The sequence below is a fragment of the Meles meles genome, chromosome 9 (genome assembly GCF_922984935.1).
Source record: "Meles meles chromosome 9, mMelMel3.1 paternal haplotype, whole genome shotgun sequence".
NCBI lineage: Eukaryota > Metazoa > Chordata > Mammalia > Carnivora > Mustelidae > Meles > Meles meles.
This window is the reverse complement of record NC_060074.1, coordinates 21,026,485-21,046,792: the sequence shown is the minus strand read 5'-3', so window position 1 is coordinate 21,046,792 and position 20,308 is coordinate 21,026,485. Positions and strand designations below refer to the sequence as shown.

Genomic DNA, 20,308 nt, shown 5'->3' with positions numbered 1-20,308 from the left:
TCTACCTATTCATCAGGTCACCCTAGTTATTCTGGTCTCTTCCTCATTTATCCCTCAGGCCAACTTCTCCCTTTGACCTAAAATAAATGCTCTTTCAAAAGCAAATCTCCAGAACATTTGCCAAAATGTGGGAGTTAGGGGAAAAGCAGGGTGTATTACTTTCCTTTGGGCATGATTCCTGGTATTCTTTTTTTTTTTTTCTCCTGTAAGTAGGCTCCACAACCAGCATGGATCCCAATGCTGGGCTTGAACTCACAACCCTGAGCTGAAGACCTGAGCTGAGACCAAGAGTCGGACATTTAACCAACTGAGCCACTCAGGACCCTGCTTCCTGGTTTTCTTTAAGGTTTGGAGCCAGAATTTCCTTAGGACTACTTTGGGTGTATTTTAGGTCCTGAGTGTTCGGGTGCATGCTAAATATAACTGTCATGGTTGATCCCTACTGTTTCTTTAGGATCTGAAGAGTCTGCAACATAAAGAAGTTTCATGCCAAAAATAAGAATGTCTGAAAAGCAGATATAAGTAAGTGCATATCCTATTTCATAAACCCACCTCTTAGAAATTCCAAAAGTTCCTCTCCTCCAAAGAGAACTTGGTGACATGATGGAGTTCAAGAAATACAATTTGCAAGGTCTGGCAAAGGCGGATGTGCTAGTGGCTGATGGGATGCTTCTGCATGAACAGGATTATTTAGAATCCAAGTGAACACCTCATCCTCTCTTTCCTTAATGACCACCACTGAGTGTGGGCAGGTAATACCCAGAACTAAAACTTGCCAGGTATAGGAACAACAGATCAACAACAGTTGATCTAAAACAGTCTCCAAAGTCCTGACATGACTGACTAATTCAGTTGTAGATAAAAGCTATAGTTTTGGCACTGAAACAGTCTTATGTAGCAAAAACTTTGGGTTTATTCCCACTGGTGCCGGACCCAGGGCAGACTGGTTCTGATAATGTCAAGTTCAGCAGTCTGAACCCTGAGCCTGCCAGAGAGGTCCAAATCCTTTAGAAAGTTTATAAAAATCAACTCAAATTCCTGCCTTCTGTCACCAAACCTGGACTAGTATTTTTACTTAGCAAGAGCAGAATTTGGCCTAATTAGAAAAGCCCTGGGACAAAGTTGGCCAAATGGAAGTCAACAAAGGGCTTAATCTTTTCCACACTCGGAGGGCCACTGAAGTTCTCTTCTAAACAAGGTTCATCTATCTCACACGTAATTTCAAGCATCAAACAAATGTATTCTTTGAAAGTAGTGGTCATGGTGCTAGACGCGGTTCCGATCTCTTCAAACACTGTGAACAATGAAGGGAAACCACCTTGAGGACTGTATTGTACATCCACACCCCCACAGCTCTTGATAATGGACTTGAGTCTGCACTCTGCAGCACGTCCACATTTACCAACAGTAAGAGACTGATCTGTCAAGGCAAGGGCTCGCAAACACAAATGAATGCCGTGAATTATGGGTCTAGTAAAAAAAAAAAAAAGATACACCTGATGATGGACTAAATTTCCCATTTTCAATTGCTGAAGAAAATGTGAAATCTGAACAAGATGCAAAGAAAACAAAAAGAAAACGAAGAATATCCTGTCACAGGAACAGCCTCTCAACATTTCCTCATCTTTGTGATAAAGCAATAAACGTATGGTACTCACTATGTAACGCAGACCTGGAAGGGAATGCTTTCTCTTGAGATGAAACTAAGGCATTGTTAGAATGAACAAGAAGCATCGCCCCTAATGAGGATTAGTTGAGAGGTGTGAATCAACAGCACAAGATTAGGAATGTTTGACGTGGTTTATCTGAGTGTTAAAGGTGCAGTCCCCCTTTCTGACGTCTGAAACCAATAGTCAAGATATCTTATTGTCTGCATTGTAAGACTTCTCTTATTTGCCAAGAAATGTCTGTGTCTGACATTTCATGGCAAGTTTTGGAGTCGTCTTTGTGCTGGGACGGACGTTCTTTTTATCAGTGTTGTTTGAACAAGCTACTATAATAGCTTGCCACATAGCATGCATCAAAGAGAGGGAATTATAGAAATTATATCGACATCACTTCTCTTATTATAGCAGCATTGTTTGCTTTCTTACCATCCATGCTATGAACTAAAAGACCTGTCTGGATTTAATAAGGGGCTTCTTGATGATGGGGAGTTGTATTAAAAGGCTTCTGAAAAACATTCTTAAGGGATATCAGTGTGGGAGGGAATGATTCAATGGGATAAAATTAACATTTAGCATATCAAACTTTTTAGATGTCCATGGGACAAGCCCTTAAAAGAACTCCACGGATTTTTTTTTTTTTTAAGTAAGCTTTTTAGGCCATTTGTGATTGAGCTCTGAAACTGAAAATGAAGGAGGCTACACCTTTGACTTCCAGGCTCGTATGTTCATGAGCAACAAAGGGCAAGAAATGGAAATAGGTATCAAGACAGTGGGTGGGGGAGGGGCAAGAGGAGACAGAGAGACAGAGGAGACAGGGAACAGCTAGTTTCCCAGCACAGACACCAATAGACAGGTAGCGTTGACACTGTACCTAGAGAGGCTGCCCTCGGCGGCCAGGCCCTGGGAGTCATCGAGGACATTAGGTTCACTGCAGGAGGGGTAGGGAGATGAAGCATTTAGGGAAAGAAAATGCAAACAAATAAAAGAAAAAGAAAAAAAGGCATGCAATTTTCTGCTTCCAAGAGCCAAAAATAAATAAATAAATTTAACAGAACAAGAAGGAAAAGGAGACAGGTAACCATTTCACCTTGCGCTGGGTTTGTCAAGACATAGGACTCGAGGCAATGGGGGAGGAGAGACTTTGGGTGGGTGCGACTCTCAGGAGTGATCTATTTATTGGTCAAGAATTAGGACTTAAAAATGAGCTCCAAAGGAACACGTGAGCTCTGAAATGCATTGTAGAATGAATCCATAGAGGATGAGGCTATATCATTCCTTTGGTGACCATTTGGCTGGGTGGTTATTACTTTCCATTTGTCTTATTATGTACGTGATTCTTCATCGACCAGGACGCAGCTTCTTTCTCATGTGTTGTGACATTATCACACAAAAGCCACTTACCATGAATTGCCACAACCAAACTCTTAGAACTGATGCCAGTAAGAAAAGCAAAGAAAGAGTTCAACTTCCCTTGCTAATTTTGCAATGAAAATGCAAGTCAACAGCAAATGGGAGGAAGATAACCCTAGAATATTCACCTGGAACTCTCATTTACCTCCTTACTCCATCGTCTAGGGACTGAATTGAATGCCAAAAGAAGAAACCTATCAGGTTGGTGAGAGAATAATTAAATAGTTTACTGATTTATTTGGATGCAGCTGATTTTGGGATTTGTGAACAGAAATTGTGTCATAATTTCTCTCTCTACTTCACTACCTAGCATCAGGCTAAGCAAGCACCCACAAGGCACTCAATAAACACTTATTAAATTGAAAGGAATGAAACTATTTAGAAAGATGGAATGCCTGCCCCACCAATTATTTACCTAATTGTACACTATAGAAATGGATTCTGTGTCCAGAAAGAGGGTCCCGTTCCTTAATGCACATAAACATTACTGCCTTCACTAGCCTTCCAAAATATAACTCAAACCAAAAGGCTTAACTCTATGATTTTTCTGTATTTCCAGCATATCCACAAGAGAATTAAATTTTCTCCCTTGAAACAATTTAACCTCTTAATGAATATGTACAAAGGGAATGGATGGTCTGGTTAGTTTAAGGTAAATCACCAAAACCCCTCTATGTTCAATTCCTATAATTCCTTAATTTAAATAAAACTTTTACATGAATTGCTAGACAGTTTTCTTTTATCCTTGATAGAAGCTTGCACATGCTAGCAATTAAAAACGAATTGATAGTTACCAAAACTAACTGCTTGTATGAACTTATATCCTTTTTTTGGGATATTTTATAGTTTAGCTCTAGTTTTGTTCATGTAGTTTATTTAAAAGACCTCCATTTTAAAGATAAATTACCAAAAGGTAGGTAAAACAGTCTCTAATGATGATAGTAACCCTTATCTATTATTAATTTTTGTATTAACCAAATAGTACATAAAATATTACTTTCTTACAAGTATGAAATTTACTTATTAATCATTTTTTAAATAATTTTCCCCTAGTTTTTGATATTCTCCAAAGTTAGACTTTATTTCACAAATTTTATTTCTTTGGTAAAGTTCATGAACTATTTGCTAAAGGATTTGGGCATAGGGTAATTATTTCTGCATAAAACTTATTTTAGCTGGACATTAGAATGTGCTATGATTTTTATTATTTTCCATGTATGAAGTATACCACAATGAATCTGTAGATATTAAAAATAAACAATAAGCTAGCCAAAACCACATAAGGCCAACTCTTTGAAAGACTTCAGTTCCTGAAGTGAAAATATCATTGGCTCTGGAAAAGACAATGTTTTGACTCTTAGGTCAGATCATTTTCTATATTTGATCTATATCTACATCTATATATCTTGGAACTTTTATGTGTGTTCTTATAGGTCAGAGAACACATAGAGAAACGTCTTAAAGTGTTTAGTCACGGAATCATGGAACTATAGAGAATGTACTGTAAAGATCCTTAGCCGACCTCCTTCTTTCACAGAGAAGAGCACTGTTGGCCCCTGTTAAATGACCTGCCCAAGGTCACACATAGTGGCATAGCTCCTTTTCTGCTTGGTTAAGCGTCACTACCTCCAAGTAAATACTCGTGACCTACCAAAAGTCTAAACTTCACCGCATATATCAAGCTAGTCCTACACACTCACCAGGTACTCATTATTAGCTTAGCTAATGATATGGGTGAAATATGAAAATGTCACTTGGCAACAAGAAGAAGAGACTTCTAGAGAGTTTTAAAGTTGAAACAATGCTTGGATTCAGAAACTGGGACCTGGCTTAGAAAACTCTCTGCAAACTGTGGCCTGCATGACTTTGGTTGAAAAGTCCTTTGTTGAATGGTCTACAGAAAAACACGATCATCAGCTTCTCTTTTGACCTTTTTAGAACAACAAAAGTGAATTTTCAGAATTCTACCTTTGCTCCCAAATGCAGAGTATAAGATATCCATGGCTCTTTACCTTTGGCTGGGTAACATGCCCACCTCAGCCTGAGGTGCAGACATGCTAGAGACGTGGCTGGAGAACCGCCTCCTTCCAATGGCACTCAGGAGGTAAGCTTCTTGTTCACTTACCACACTGGGCATGCTTACAGAGTCATCTGATAGGGGACAAAGGAATGCAGTGTTATAAAACCACGACATCAATCAGAAGACCCACACAGAGTTTGTACTTGGGTTCCATCCTTGGCTTGGGTTTCTACCTTAGGGTACTCTCTAAAGCTAAGTTATCATAATGTAAGACTCCCAAAGGTCTGAGTTTTTAATCTGTACAAAGGGACAGACAACTTTTCACGTCCACACATCTCCCACCCTCAAACAGCCTTCATGAAATAAATGTAAACATCTTGTCCATTTTTACAAGTAAATTATTTGTGAAAGACAAGAGGCATCTGATTTCAGAAAAGCTGGGCTAAAATTTTTTTAAATGTTCTGAGAATAGTGCAAAAAGGAATATTGCTACTGAATGAGTCAAGTATATTTTTTTGACACTAAAAAACTATATTCAGTACATTTAATGATTTTTAGGCTGCTGAGGGCAAGACTATTTCAGATAGTTTTAGGGTAAATATTTAAAAACCTATAAAATAAAAAAAACACAAATGCTTATTTCCACTTAAAGTTTTAAAACTTGACACATACAGTCTTATTTTTTTCATGAAGTAGAAACCAATATCTTCAAATCCATATGAAAGTTAGCTTTAACACAGTATTTGTGACAAGGTGGCCTCATTTTAAGCGAGTTAATGTTCTTTGTTGCTGAACAGTAAACATATTTTTATTTACTTTTTAAAGGTTTTATTTATCTATTTACTTGAGAGAGAGAGAGAGAGAGAGAGCACACACAAGCAGGGGGAGGCACAGACCAAGAGGGTGAGGGAGAGGGAAAGAATCTCAAGCAGACGCTACTCTAAGTGTGACACAAGCCTTTATCCCATGACCCTGAGATCATGTCAGACGCATAACCAACTGAGCCACCCAGGCACCCCTGAACAGTAAACATATTTTGATTAATGTAGCATTGTGGTTAACCTATGCTACCATACAAGGTCATCTGACATCTTTTATTTAAAATACCCCAAGTGGTCATATTTCTAATGAAACTTCTTTCAAACCAAAAACGTGTATATGAAAAGTGCCAGAAATTTTAATTTGTTACTAATGACTGACTTGAAGTTGATTCATGTTATAAAATGGCTTTCTCTTTTTAGGTGTGTTCACAGAGAAGGGAATAAACAAAGGTGCCTTGTAAACATGAAAAACACGGTAACGTAAATAGAGCCATTTCTACAAAGTACTTTCCCATATCTCACTGATTTTTCCTCCTATTTAAACTCATAAATCACTTCACAGTCTCTCAATATTTGTTTGATGATTAATTACATGCTGCTTTCCATTCAACCTTTTATTAAATGCTCTTTATTGAAAATGTCTGTCATCTCCTCTACAGGACTCGATCTAAGATCTCAGAGAACATATTTTTTCTCCTACTTCCTTATACCTCATCTTGTACCTGTTAGGTCTTAATATGGGTTTGATGACAGAATGGGAAAATAGTTTAATTGAAAGCAGTCAGCCATTTGGCTTTTATACCCAGCCCATATGAATTACTACACACCCACATTAAAACCACACATTTGTCAGCAACTCTCTTTCCACTGGGTTGGTTGTGATGTCTAAGAGCAGAGATAATAACAAAAAATTGCATGCTCATCAGTGGGTATAAGTGAGGGCTCCCAATCAGTGATATCTCTTTTGGTTTCCTCTCTACCTTTCTTCTGTATCTCCTTCCTTCTGGCTAGGAGGTTACCTACAAAAGATATTCAGCTCTACTAAAGATAGGTGGTATCATTTCCCATAATGAAAAAAAAAAAAAAAAAGGAAAACCTGCTGGGAGACATTACTTCAAGCATAGAGAAGAATAGATATTACTAAAGTTCTGAACTATTACTAGGACTTATTGAATATAAAAACTGCTGATCCTTATCTCTCTCATTTTGTTTCCTTGGTCAAGATTTTTCAAGTTTTCCCATTACAATTTTAAGAGTACTTCCTTGCACAGTGAGCAGGGCGATTTGGAAACAAGTGTATCTGTAGGTCAGGTGAAAGACAATATGATCTTCACTTCATTATCTGATTAACCCTGAAACCAAATCTGGAAATGCAGCTGCATTTTTTTTTTCTTTTCCTCTCCTCCATATCCAACTCTAATAGGGAATTAAAATACTTTCATTCATTTTAGTTAATTAAAATTCCAAACTCAGCTCCTATTTTTCCTAATTTAGTCTAGAATGGGGCTTTTTGTTGTTTGATATGGAGAGCCTCTGGGTGAAGACTTAGATTTTGTCTTCATTCTTAAGGCACTGACAACACTCTTTGTTAAATAAATGTTATACCAGAGTGTCTTTTTTTTTTTTAAGATTTTATTTATTTATTTGACAGAGAGAGAGAGAGAACACAAGGAGGGCGAGCAGCAGGCAGAGGGTAAGGGAGAAGCAGGCTCCCCACTGAGCAAGAGCCAGATGTGGGGCTCTATCCCAGGACCCTGGGATCATGACCTGAGCCGAAGACAAGTGCTTAACTGACTGAGCCACTCAGGCACCCCTCAGAGTATCTTTAAAGATAAAGATTTAGAAAGATAAAGATAAAGACAAAGATTTCTAGTCACAACTAGAAAATAATCAAGGCAATAAAAATAATTAAATGACCATGGTATTTAATTAGAACTTTCACTCTTTACTTTTAAAACCTACTCCTATTAAGCATACATATAAAACACATTCTTGACTGGTCTCATTTCAGGACACCAAATCTTACATGTGTTAGAAGCTCCTGGACCACCTCCATCATTGGGAACACTCTTGACTCAAATTTGGGGTTTATTTTCCTTTTGGGTTGTAGTCCCTCAAGAAAGCCTATTGGTTTACGTTCTAGAAAGTATAGCCAACTGGTCTTTTCTGAGTCCTGAGTAAATGCATTGCTTAGTTTTCCTTGCCCTATGGGGACATGTGAGTGCTAGTTAATCCTCTCAGCAAGATGGCCAGGAGAAAGGAGAATGAACACTTCTCTTAGTACCTTAAGTACAATTTAAATGAGAGTACATAGAAAAGGTTGAATTTATAAGCTCAAGGTGTAGGGGTCCCTAAAGATTTACTTTTGTCTGAATTCCTTCCAAATGACCAAGGCTATTGAGAAATTTATAGAAGAGTGGGCAGTAGGAATCATGGAATCAGTCACAATTCCATTTTATTTTATTTTATTTATTTTATTTTATAGATTTATTTGTCTTAGAGAGCGAGAGCACAAGTGGGGAGGGCAGAGGGAGAGGGAGAGAGAAACTCCTGCGGATCCCCCACTGAGCACAGAGCCCAATACGGGGTTTATGCCACGACTCTGAGATCATGACCTGAGCCGAAACCAAGAGTGGGACACTTAACCGACACCACCACCCAGGCATCCCATAATTCCACTTTAAATCCTTTTTGTAAAAATGACCAGGGACCAGCACTGAAAAAAAGTCAGAATGGCCGGACTCCTTCCCGAGACCTCATTTGCATGGCCAACCAGGGGCCCACATGCCACCCCCACATTTACCCCCTCCTGTGGAGTGACCTACTTTCCTCATCTTCCTCATCAGTCCTACTCAGGGTGTCTTGCGAAGCCTGCTGGGAGGGTTCACTGTCCTGCTCCCAGACAGTTCCAGTGCCCGTGTTGGAGCGGGACATGGTGGCCAGGCTCAGGCGGTAAGCGGAGGTGGACGTGCCCACAGTACTGATGGACGTCTTCCCTTGGTAGGCTGGGGGTTGAGAGACCAAAGGAGAAGCATGGTGAGTGTCTCAAAAGAAAACAAATGCTTGCTTCAAACTCCCCCCTTGTATCAAGGATAACTGTGTTTTTTAGGAAAGGCCAGTTAAATAGTGTGTCCCAGATAAGCAGTCTTTAAGATAAAGTAGCAAGTGGAAGTGAGATCTAAAAAGGAAAAAGAAGAATTGGCTATTGATTTAGTCGTAACTGAAGGGTTTCCTTGCAGGAAAATAGCACCCCTAATAATGTAAAATGCTTTGACATTGCTTCCTCTCTCATTGCTTTTGATTTCAAATGTGAAGGCTAGAAGAATGCAAAATAATTTTGACATGAATTGAAGCTTCCACCTTGGCAGATTTTACTGAGAAATATGCCTTTCCTGACACAAGCATGTAGGAGTAATAAATGCATTGTCTGATAGGAACTTCTCAACCAAAATCAGAATACATAATCAAAACTGTTCGCATTCTCCTTTCCTGGAAATTATAACTTACAAAATATCCCCTTGAATGTGTCACGTTATTTTATTATAAAGCAGAATATTTGAAAGACACTCTGCAGATTTCACTAAGATTGTACTTGTCAAAATACATCGGAAGCAATAGTACATTTTAGGAAGAAAAAAAAAAAGCCACAAGGATGATAGTCTACTTATGGGTAATGACTGCCCTCTAATGGCAGATAATGATTTGTTTTCCCTCCTAGTAATTTCCTGTTAATACCTATAAGAAGTAAACTATGCACCCTCAAAAGAAACTCTTTTAAATAATGTGAGGAAAGGACCTCCTAACCTGCCAACTCTAATTCAACCATTCCTCCCCCAATCTGTAAAAGTTCGAGGGTTTGTAAGCAATCATTCTAGTTCCGTGTGCAGATACTTTATTCTCTACTGAGTCTCAGTGTCCTCATTCCTTAAGTGGACTCTCAGTTATGTACCTTGCAGGCATCTGTGTGGATTAAGTGAAATAACATCTATGAAACCATCTGCCAAATAACAGAGGTTTAAAGAATGCAAATTCCTCTCCTCCTCTCCAAAAAGGAAGTGAAGGCAGGCATTTCAATACTTTTTTCCTAGTTAAATAGTCAAAGAAGAGCTTCGCTGCTGAAATGAAGATTGGGGGAAAAAAAGTTTAGAAAAGAGCAAAATTAAAATCCCATGATACCCATCACCTTGTTGGCATCGATCACATGGTCCAATCTGCCAGCGAACTTACATGACTACCTCATCCATGGTTCCAGAATCAGTGGTGACCTGGATGGGCAGGATGGGCATTCTTTGTAGGTGTGAGTTCCATGAGGCAAACCAATGCAAGATATCCCCCGATTACTCACCTGAGCCACTATGAACTGCCTCTTTTAGGATTTTGAGTTCACTGTTGAACTCGGCGATGAGGGAGCTCTTGCACAGTGGGCGTGGGATGAAGCGTCGCTCCAGCTGGTCAGCGATGTGTTGCCGGGCGGAGAGCTCTTCATGATTTTCTGCTGGTTGGGCCAGAAGCTGAAAGGAAGGTATGGAGTCTCAGGTCCTCAATTTGCCCATCTGTAAAATGGGCTAATTATTGTACCTATTTCATAGCTGGCTGAACTGAAATAAGGTAATGCAAATGAAGTTTTCAGGACGGTGCATTCTATAGGAAGCTCTTAATACAATCTTGAATCAGTGCCCCAGGAAATTCAGGCATGAGAATAACACAGTAGATGGGGGGGGGGGGGGTATGTTTTAACTGTTCTACCTTTTCTAGGTTTATTTAAATTCAGGTCTCTGTCATGTCACTGAAGAAAGGAGAACATCCCCCAGATCCCACCCTTGGGCCTTTTTTTTTTCTTTTTCCCTAGGGGGCAGCGGTGAGTCCAGAGAGGGCAGAGTTTTACAGACTATTAAGACCCTCTCAGTGCGAAGGTACTGTAACTTGACATTTGAGCCTCTGGGATCCATTTTTGAGCTGTTTTCTTACAAACACAGTATTAAAAGGTCCTCCTAACTCGCTCTCCTGCGTCCCACGAACACCGTGCACGTCCCGGGGCTCGACACCTCCTGGAGAAGCACACACACCTTGCACTGGATGAATGGCCGCAGGAGCACGAAGATGGGGATTCGGGTCCGCACGATGAAGTCCAGGAAGTCCCACAGGGCCAGGCCCCCCACCTTGCGGAGAGCCATCTCCTTCACCTGGAGGCTCAGCCAGTACCACTGGCTTCCCAGCTGCCTCTCGAAGCAGACGAGAATCACCTTCAGCGCTTCACACCGGGAAAAGAGAAACGTAAGCCTGCACGCTTGTGCTGCGGAGGAACCCAGCCCACATCCACAGCCCTTTATGCGTCAGAACATTTTCTGAATTTCTCAATTGTCTCCGTGTTCCCAAGAACCTCGATGGCCTCCTGAGTGTTCTGACATCAAAAGTCTGGATGTTTTGATCTGTTTGGATTCGGATCAGGAAATATAGCTCCCTTTCTTAAGTACTACTATTAAGTACTATTAAGTACTACTTAAGTACTACTATTTTGGAAAACACAGAGCAATGTAGTTCACAGAATGGAAAGGGAGATGTGTCATAAACATAATGTGGGGTTAATATTTTACTTTCTGAAAGTTCTGTCATAGTGGCTTAATGGTAACACCAGCATACTACTCATATCTTACACTAAACATGGGGGATTTAAATGATTTTTTTTTCTTTTAAGCATGGAAGAAATATATTCTTGCTATTTAAAGTAAAATCAGACTATGCAGCAATGCACAAATTTAGAAAAAGAAAAAGTTCTTCCCCTTCCCAGCTCGCTTTTCCACCCCACCGCTCCCCAGAGGTAACCAGGAAGTGTTTGAGTAGATCCTTCCAGATAAAAAAACCCTCCCTCCCTCCTTTCCCCCCTCACATCGCACATCACGCTGATGACTAAACCCTGCTGGATTTCCTTTGCAAGATCAGAGTCTGGAAGCCTGTCACAATCTACATTTATTTATTTTTTTTCATTTTTAGGAAGAAGATTCCCAAACATTGTGTCAGGACAAGCCAGAATATTGTATGGATGTCAAACGTTCTTGCGAGAGCATCCTCTGACCCCTCGGCTCTCCGCATGATGTCTGCTCCGGGGCAGTCAAGGGAAACCGGGCCTTCCTGATCCTGTCTTAAGGCCCATCTCAGCAACAAAAAGACACAGAAACCCAACTCCTTACAACCCTCAAGTCACACACACCTTTATATACCAAAATAGGTGTATTTAGGACATTTCCAGGGGGAAAACATGCCAGATGTCGTAAGTCTCCCTTACCCTTCTCCTCCTCCTCAAAATCTCACTTTTCACAGCCATCGTTCATCCCAGTTCCTTTCCCCCCGACTAAACAAACAAATGAAAGGGGGGAAAAAAAGAAAAAAAAAAAGAAAAAAAAACTAACCCCCCAAAAACAAAACAAAAAAAAACCACCTCCTCCTCTTTCCTACCCTGAGCTTGGGGACATTTCTACTGCTGGATGCCTGTTAGCCCTCTTTGGGTCTCTGCCTTTCTGCTTTCCACCTTCACCAGCCCAGCTCACAAGCAGGATAGCAAAGGGTTCAAGAGCAGAGACTCTGATGCCAGACGGATTTGGGATTGGGCTCTGCCGTTTATTAACTGTGTGATTTTAGGTAAGTTATTCAACCTTTCTGGGCCTTTGCCTCTTCGGTCCTAAAAGGAGAAGAACACTTATTTCTTAGAGTTGTTGTAAGGATTCAAAGGATAGAAAACACTGCTTGGTACACTGTAAGTGTTCAAAATAAATAAAAGTCAACTTGAAATAGAGGTCTGGGAGCCTGGCCAAGGAACCAAAGAATCCACCTTCATTAAAAAGGCAGAAAGTATAATGACCTGAAAACAATCACTCGTCAAGTGTTTTCTCCCAGCCTTGCCTTATGTGTTAAGCCTTTTGTTTCCATCATCTTATGTGCAGTGGCAAACCTTATGCAGGCCTTGGTCCCACAATCTAGATTTTATTGGAACCTCACATTCTCATGGCTTTGGCAACTAAGCCCCACACTTGTCAGGTCCTGTGCAAATGCATTCTTATTTCTTTGTTTTCCTTTTCATTTTTGTTGTCAATCACATAATTTTCTAATACTCTTCTTTCTTTCTTTCTTTTTTTTAAAGTAATCTCTAGGCCCAATGTGGGGCTTGAACTCATAACCCTGAGATCAATGTTGTACTGACTGAGCCAGCCAGGCGTCCCAAATATTTCCCCTTATGATACAGTCCAAACACTTCACACATGCCAGACTCCAAGGACCTGTTTTTACGAGTGTGTGTGGTTCATCCTACACTCCTCATACCAAGATCGGCTTTGATATATTGAAAAATGTTGGGCACGATCTTTTCGACTTGGTGCTTTTGAGATTTTCTGCTGCCAGTGCTCCTTACTCTCCATGCTATGGCAGGAATGGTCTTCTCCCCTGGGTTAGTTCATTCAGGGCCAAGAAGCAGCCCTCCAGTGTTCCATGGGTCAGGATCAAGTTGAAGGTAGGGACAGGGTGAGGGAAACGTAGGAGTGAAGCAGGAAGGAAACTGGCAAACCTCTGAGGGGAGAACAAGTTGACTGGCCTCACCAAATATCACTAATATTTAGTAATTTATTTAGTAATTTATTTAGTGATAGTGATATCAAGATGGATATTTAGAGATTCTATCATAAGAGAATAAAAATAGATAGGAAAGGGATATAGCACAAGACCACCATGTCTTGCTGCCCAGGTTGTAGACTGCCCCACTTTAGGGGCTCCATTCACATAGATGACAGACCAGTGAGTCCCATGAGCTATGTCCCTGTATAATAGCAGAGCCTACATCTGATAACCACTACCCATGATAATCTCAGTAGTGATCTCATACTTAACCAGGAAGGAGGAATTCTTACTGCAGATGCCTTCCTTACATGCCCAGATTCTGTGAGAAGCACAACTAAGAAATTTAGGCACCACAGATAGGAAAGCACTTTGTTTTTTGGCATATGTTTACTGGCATGCCTGTGTAGACTCCTTTGCAAGGGTGATGTTTCTTACTTGCTCAAGTGGCTTCTTTAAATACTTTCTGGATTGAAGTCTTTTAAAATTGTTTTGAGTCGAGGTGTAACACACTCCATTAAGTCCTTACGTCATACATATACATGCACAAACACACGTATACGGAGTGGGTGTGGGGAGCATACCCACCCAAATACGCAGCTTGGCTGGTGGACTCGGCCAGCCCCCCCTCCCTGCGCAAGTCTTTGCCCGCGTCCCCAGGGGTGGAGCAGTGGGCGGGGGAGCTCTCCAGCATGAAGTTCTTGCTTCTGGATGTGCTGATGATCCGCGGTGGCAGGAGCACGTTAATGACCGTCTGCAGGAGCAGCTGCACCTCAGGCTGCTCGAGCCATGGGCTGTCTGCGGGGCAGCGTTCGGAAGACGGAAGTGTAAAGAAAAGCAAGTCATGAGCAAGGCCTTGCACATCGGACCCAGAACAGTTTAGCTCTCTTTCCAGTTCCAAACTAGAACACTCTAGAAATTTGGTGTTTCCCCACCAAGTACAGCTCCTCCTCTGGACCGACACCGCATTCCTGATACTGGGTGTTCTCTCCATAGTCAGCACCCAAGGCCGGATAGTCCTAACCAAATCTCTGCTTACCATTTCAATCTCCTTTCTCTTTTCTGCTCAACTACTCATAACGCATTGTTTTTACATTTGAGATAAGCTTTTCCTAAAAGAAAAATCCCCCAAGAAGGAAAGGTAATGAAGATAGATTGAAATGTAACGGCAGCGGCAGGGTTTAGACTAACCCGAATGGGAGGAAATTATAAAGTCCATTTACTTGTCAGTTCACACCGCACTATATTTCAGTTAATACCATTTTCTTAACGGAAACAATGGTCTCCCAATTTTTGCTGTACTGAAGGACATTATCTTCTAGGAACTGGAGCAGAGAAACTCTTGACTCAGGGTTGCTAAATGGAAATGAAAGAAAAATTCTCTTTCCTAAGATAACCCCGTTTAAATCATTCGGATCGACTTCAGTGATGGCCTTCTTTGGAAAAAGAATAAGAAATAACAGCCTGACACTTAAGAAAACACAACAATGATAAATTTCCTTTAGTTAAATTAATCAGACCTTTGCTTCCAGATCCTACTGTGAGCACAAATGGGATGAGTAGATTTAAAAGCATCCCCTCCCTTCGCTCTTGATTGGTGAATGGGGAGATCACATGGCTTAAGGGAAAATCTTCTTTTAAAGCCTGTGCAGCAATAATAGAAAAAAAAGATTAATTGACCCCCACAGCCATTCGGAACGTTTGTTTTTTTCACAGCACGATGGAGACGGTGACTCCCTGTTGGCTGCTCCTGGAAACTATGAGTTCAATAGCACAGCATATGAGATTCACTCAAAACTGATACTTTACCATGTGCTTGCCATAACTGACAGTTATATACCTAAAAAACAGTAACATCTTGAATATTAAATGTAAAATTGTAATACTTTTGGCCTGGTACAAAAACAACTGCATATCCCCTTTCATTTGCTCCATGTGTCCACCAAACATATTTTAGCAATAAAAGAGAAAGAAGAAAATGAGAACTTGCCATCTGTTCCATTTGGGAGTTATTTAAAAGCCCTCTGACCTTTGCATAAGGCCCTTTTCAAACCAGAAAGGAATAGGTAATGTAGAAAGAGAGAAAGGAGCTCTGTACACAGGTTGTAAACTTGGATCACTTTGGGGATCATCGTTTCCCTTCTGCACGGTAGCCCAAACTCTTGCTTAATTTCTTTTCTACCATCACCCATCCTCTGGAAGATGGACCATCAAGCTGAGTAGTCAGATAACAGATGTTCGTTATTTACACCAGTTGTGTATTGCCCATCAGTCACAGAACTTTCTGATGATCTACCACTCTTTAAAGTTAGGTGACACACAGAAAGAGGCAGGGAACTGGCAGTTCGCACTTCTCGCCTTGGGAATGATTGCTTTAATTTTAAGAAATAGAATAACTGGGAGATTAAAAAAAACAACAACCACAATATTCAACCCACAACCATTAAAGTAAATTAAGATATTCAAAGCCTAGTAGTACCATCTGAAAGAATTTCGTATTGCAATTCTTTCTGCAAATCATGTAAAACCAGACTCTGAATATGACCGTTGTGAGCTGATTATCTGTGAGCCATTATTTTCCTAAGGTTTTGCCTACATCCAAAATGACTTCAGTGGCAGGACTACACGACTCTGCTATTTTTGAGATCTCGAGAAGAATTACAGAAGCACAACTTAGGGCCAAGCTCAGGACTGAAGCTCCAAACCTGTAAAAGTTTGGAACCGTTTACACTTCCGTTTCACAGATTTTGCCCAGCCTTTGCAGAAAAAGCAAAGAGAACACCATGATCTGGTGCCTTCACCAGCAACTCAATGAGCGTGACAAACAGGTAAGGCAGTCACACCTGTATCTGCAATGCTACAAGCCGGACAACAGCTGTGCTGAAGGGCAGAGGTGGTGAGAGATAAGGGCTGAGATGAAGAAGGGGTAATCCATCAGCAACACTGGAAGGTCCTACCACTCCCATCACCTGAAATACAAACAGAGCACATGACCAGCCTTGACTACTGCAATTTCATTTCAAGCGACCATAGGAAGGGAGTCTCATGTCAATAATCATAATGATGATAATAAAATAATACTGAGAATAATAATAATTTGAAGGTTGGACATGTTACTTTCAGTCTGCTCTTGCCGCCTTCTTCAGAAGGCGTGTAATGTCTGGAGTCCGATCGAACGTGACATTGGATTCAGCCAAGGTTTTGTAGAATGTGGTTTATAGCTAACTACGTGTATAATGAGAGATGAACCCAGAACGATGCTAATCAGGAGACTGGACATACTTACTGGTGGATTCAAAGGAAGGCAGTTCACAGTCCGTCAGTGGAGCAAGAACTGACAGCAATGACGATGGTATAGCGCTATGTGCACTGGGCATTCCAGCTATGGAGTCAGCTAATAGTTGACTGAGAGTCTACAGCTAAGCAGCAGATCCTACTCAATGAAATGCTCTCACATGACTTCTACATCGTACAAAACCTTGCGGGGACCAGACTCTAGATATTACATCAATGATAAAAAAAATTATTTTTTTTTTCTTCCCATAAATCCTAGACTGGCCGACTCAGAATGTCATTTTGCACTAAAAAAGAAAAAAAAAAGTTCTCTTTGCATTTTAAAGTCCCCCACCCCAGACCACCTCAACTTCTAGCCAATTGTGCAGTCTCCGCCACCCCACTCTCCAACTGGCAGCCCTCAACTCTCAGCGCAACGGGAAGAGGCAAATTGTCAAAGTAGCGCGTGGGAAGCAGCACACCAAAATCCCATCTGTGTAGGGATGGGCCCCTCGGCTCCCCACGCACCACCTTGAAATGTACCTCACCATTTTCAATGTCGCCTGAGCCGTCTGTTTTCGTGGGTAGGTAGGGGCACAAAGTGGTTGACCTGTAAATCTTCAAGTCAGAGAAATCAATAGCAGAGTGACATTTTGCAAAGTTTCATAAGATTGCCACTTGGCTACTCACCAGATTGACACAGACATTGATCAGTGACCTAAGGTGAGGCAGGAAGGATATGATTGGCTGCCTCTGAAGTGTCAAACAAACCCCTTCAATCAAATTGCTGGCAGGCTCCCACTCAACCTGTCGCCTGGAATACAATATAGGAGCCATTAGCGGCATAGCTCCCTTTTGGAGTCAGTCTGAAACAAGTGAACGAGACAGTGATTCTGACGCCATCTGAGACAGGACGGGTGTCTGAGACGACAAAGTGCTTCACACGGGATGAAGTTTACCCATGTTGTTCCAAAAGCACAGAGCACACTGAGAAGGGAAGAAGATACTGAAAACGTAGCAGAGGCACTCCTGCCCCACTCGACTAATGAGACAAAATCTATTGAAGAAAAAACAGAGATGATGAATGGGTTGCATTTTAGGTTCCCTGGTTTTAGCTTTGAGAGAGGGCAGAGGACTGCAATTTTAGGAAACCCATCCGGGGGGCCATGACTCCCAACAGAACTAATCTGACCACAGGCTGCATTTCTGAAATCTACGGATCGCACTAGAGTTGATCTCATCAGATTTTATACCAGTATACAACTGATCAGATTTATATGGTTTAACTCCTGCCCAAACCGTGACATTAGAAGAAAGTAGTTCATTTAAAAAGTGTTCCTTCTTGGCCTCCTAAGAAATGATATTTTTGGGGGGCGGGCTACTTTCTAGGGTCATATAAATGGTATAAATCTAAACCCAATTAGATGAACATGGGATATTCTGTAATAAAAGCCAGTCTAGTCTGTAATTATCTCAGTACCAAAAAGAGCCATCCCCATGGCCCCCAAATAAACAGGATGGGTTTTACTGATATCAACACTATTTAAAATATCAGGGAAGCAATTTCTAAGCTCACATTTCCTACCCAAACAGAATATCTATAATGACAAAATAGAAATGTTCATAAATGAGGCAATACCGGTATCCTGATTATCAAGTAACCCACAAGGTCAGTTTCAGTCAATATTTCCCTTGTTGAACTGAGATCACCGGAAGAAATTAAATCCAAGGCAACCTCAAATTCTTACAACTGACCCCTCTATGTTAGGAAGCATGATGTTCTTTACAACTGGGCTTGATTCTATGACAAGTAGTCAACCTATGGAGATGTTTGACATCTTTATGCACTAAGTTATTTAAGAAAAAGAATTTATTTTGACACACCCTTGTCAGAATTACAAGACTGGCTATTTGCCAATAAACACAAATGTTCCACTGGGACCATTAAAAAAAGTAGGTGTGCTGTAAGGACAGACACTTCCATGCCCCTGAAAAAAATAACCAATGTGTAGGTATTCGTTATCACATTATAAAAGAATATAGGAACAAAATATCAATTACTGGAATGAAGTCTTTCAATTTCTTTTTTATGCTTCCAACAACTCCTGACTGGTGCAAAAACGAACAAGAACACAGACTAAAATCTGGAAAAGTTCCAGCAAATTGACTGCTAAGCACTACAAATTCTAGGGCAAGACTTGCATGGGTTTTGGGTTAAGTTTAAAGGGACAGAAAATGTTCTCATTAACCCAAGCTTGAAATTCCTGAGTTAGTAGGTTTATTAACATTTAGCCAAGTGAAATGTCTGTTCACGGTCTCCAGACTGGACTCAGATCTCCAGGTAGTCTGATTCCGAGGCATCCTGGCATAGACAGGAGGCTATCAGTAGATATTTCAGGTTACTGAACAGAGATCAAAGGGTAATCATGTTAATTTTGTACCACCCTGAATTAGATGGAATGGTGAAATATAGGTCTTTGTTATTAATCCTGGGATTTTTTTTTCAGCTACTATGTGGCTGCTTATTGTTAAGATTCGTCATTTCTCTAAACTGGTATCTAAAATACGATGTCAAAGCCAGTATTTTTTGAACACTGAATTTCTTATGTGTGTCAGATGAGGAACATGATAGGTAAGATATGAACAGATTTTTCAAGATGAACACATATAATTTGGAAGAATAGATTATTTTTTCAGAATGTAGACCCTGCTACTTATACATTCAGATACCTGGTTAGCTACACACATACACCAACAGAAAACTTTCAAGTCATCTGTTCAACTCCAGATTGCGCCAGCATCATAAATGATGATAAGCCCTAACTCTGAAGTTTGTAATAGTAACAGCTGACCAAGAGGCCTCCTTACCTCAAAGTAGGCATCTTATGAATTTTGTTGAACATTCTATCCAATCTCTTTAAAATGAGGATAAGGGCTGGCCTCACTGCCTCGGCTGTCCAGTCGGTAATGGGTAGCATCTCCATGATGTAGCGCCGAAGCCCACGGCTCTCCATCGTCTGGGTGTCGTACGGCGCCAGCTTCAGAAGGGAGTGTGCAATTTCTGCCAACCTACATTTTTTGTTGTTGTTTAAAGAATAAGCTTAGAATGTCGCAATGAGAACTTTCCCACACAGCAGCATGCTAATCACCCTCCTTCCAGCACACCAGCTCCCTGAACTGAAAACATTCTTCCCTCTGCCTTCTACCCCTCAGCTCTTCCTGCATGCACCAATATATGCTGGACACCTGCACATGTATATTAACAGAGAACCACAGACTATTCCGGAGGGGAAGTGTGAATAGTAGTATCCGAAGAGGAAACTAAAACCCAGAGAGATTAAGTCCAGGTCAAACATATCTAGAGAATACGTATACATGCATATGTATATGAGGATATGCACACAGAAATACATACCCACATACATATACAGAAAAGCTACGTATATAGGAGTGCCTGGGTGGCTCAGTGGGTTAAAGCCTCTGCCTTCGGCTCAGGTCATGATCTCAGGGTCCTG

General features: G+C 40.9%; 1 protein-coding gene across 4 annotated transcripts in view; it reads right to left on the bottom strand.

Moving 5' to 3' along the window:
* UNC80 (unc-80 homolog, NALCN channel complex subunit) overlaps window positions 1-20,308 on the bottom strand; it is a 227,977-nt gene that overhangs the window by 11,548 nt on the left and 196,121 nt on the right. For 3 of the 4 annotated variants that reach the window (XM_046019112.1, XM_046019110.1, XM_046019111.1), the window contains 10 exons: window positions 19,662-19,862; window positions 17,484-17,607; window positions 16,364-16,489; window positions 15,041-15,164; window positions 14,109-14,318; window positions 10,985-11,169; window positions 10,264-10,429; window positions 8,744-8,923; window positions 5,090-5,228; window positions 2,539-2,595 (listed from right to left, as the gene is read on the bottom strand). In XM_046019112.1, the coding sequence (XP_045875068.1) occupies window positions 2,539-2,595; window positions 5,090-5,228; window positions 8,744-8,923; window positions 10,264-10,429; window positions 10,985-11,169; window positions 14,109-14,318; window positions 15,041-15,164; window positions 16,364-16,489; window positions 17,484-17,607; window positions 19,662-19,862 (1,512 nt within the window). The remainder of the gene's footprint in view (window positions 1-2,538; window positions 2,596-5,089; window positions 5,229-8,743; window positions 8,924-10,263; window positions 10,430-10,984; window positions 11,170-14,108; window positions 14,319-15,040; window positions 15,165-16,363; window positions 16,490-17,483; window positions 17,608-19,661; window positions 19,863-20,308) is intronic. The other variant, XM_046019113.1, reaches the window with a different exon arrangement.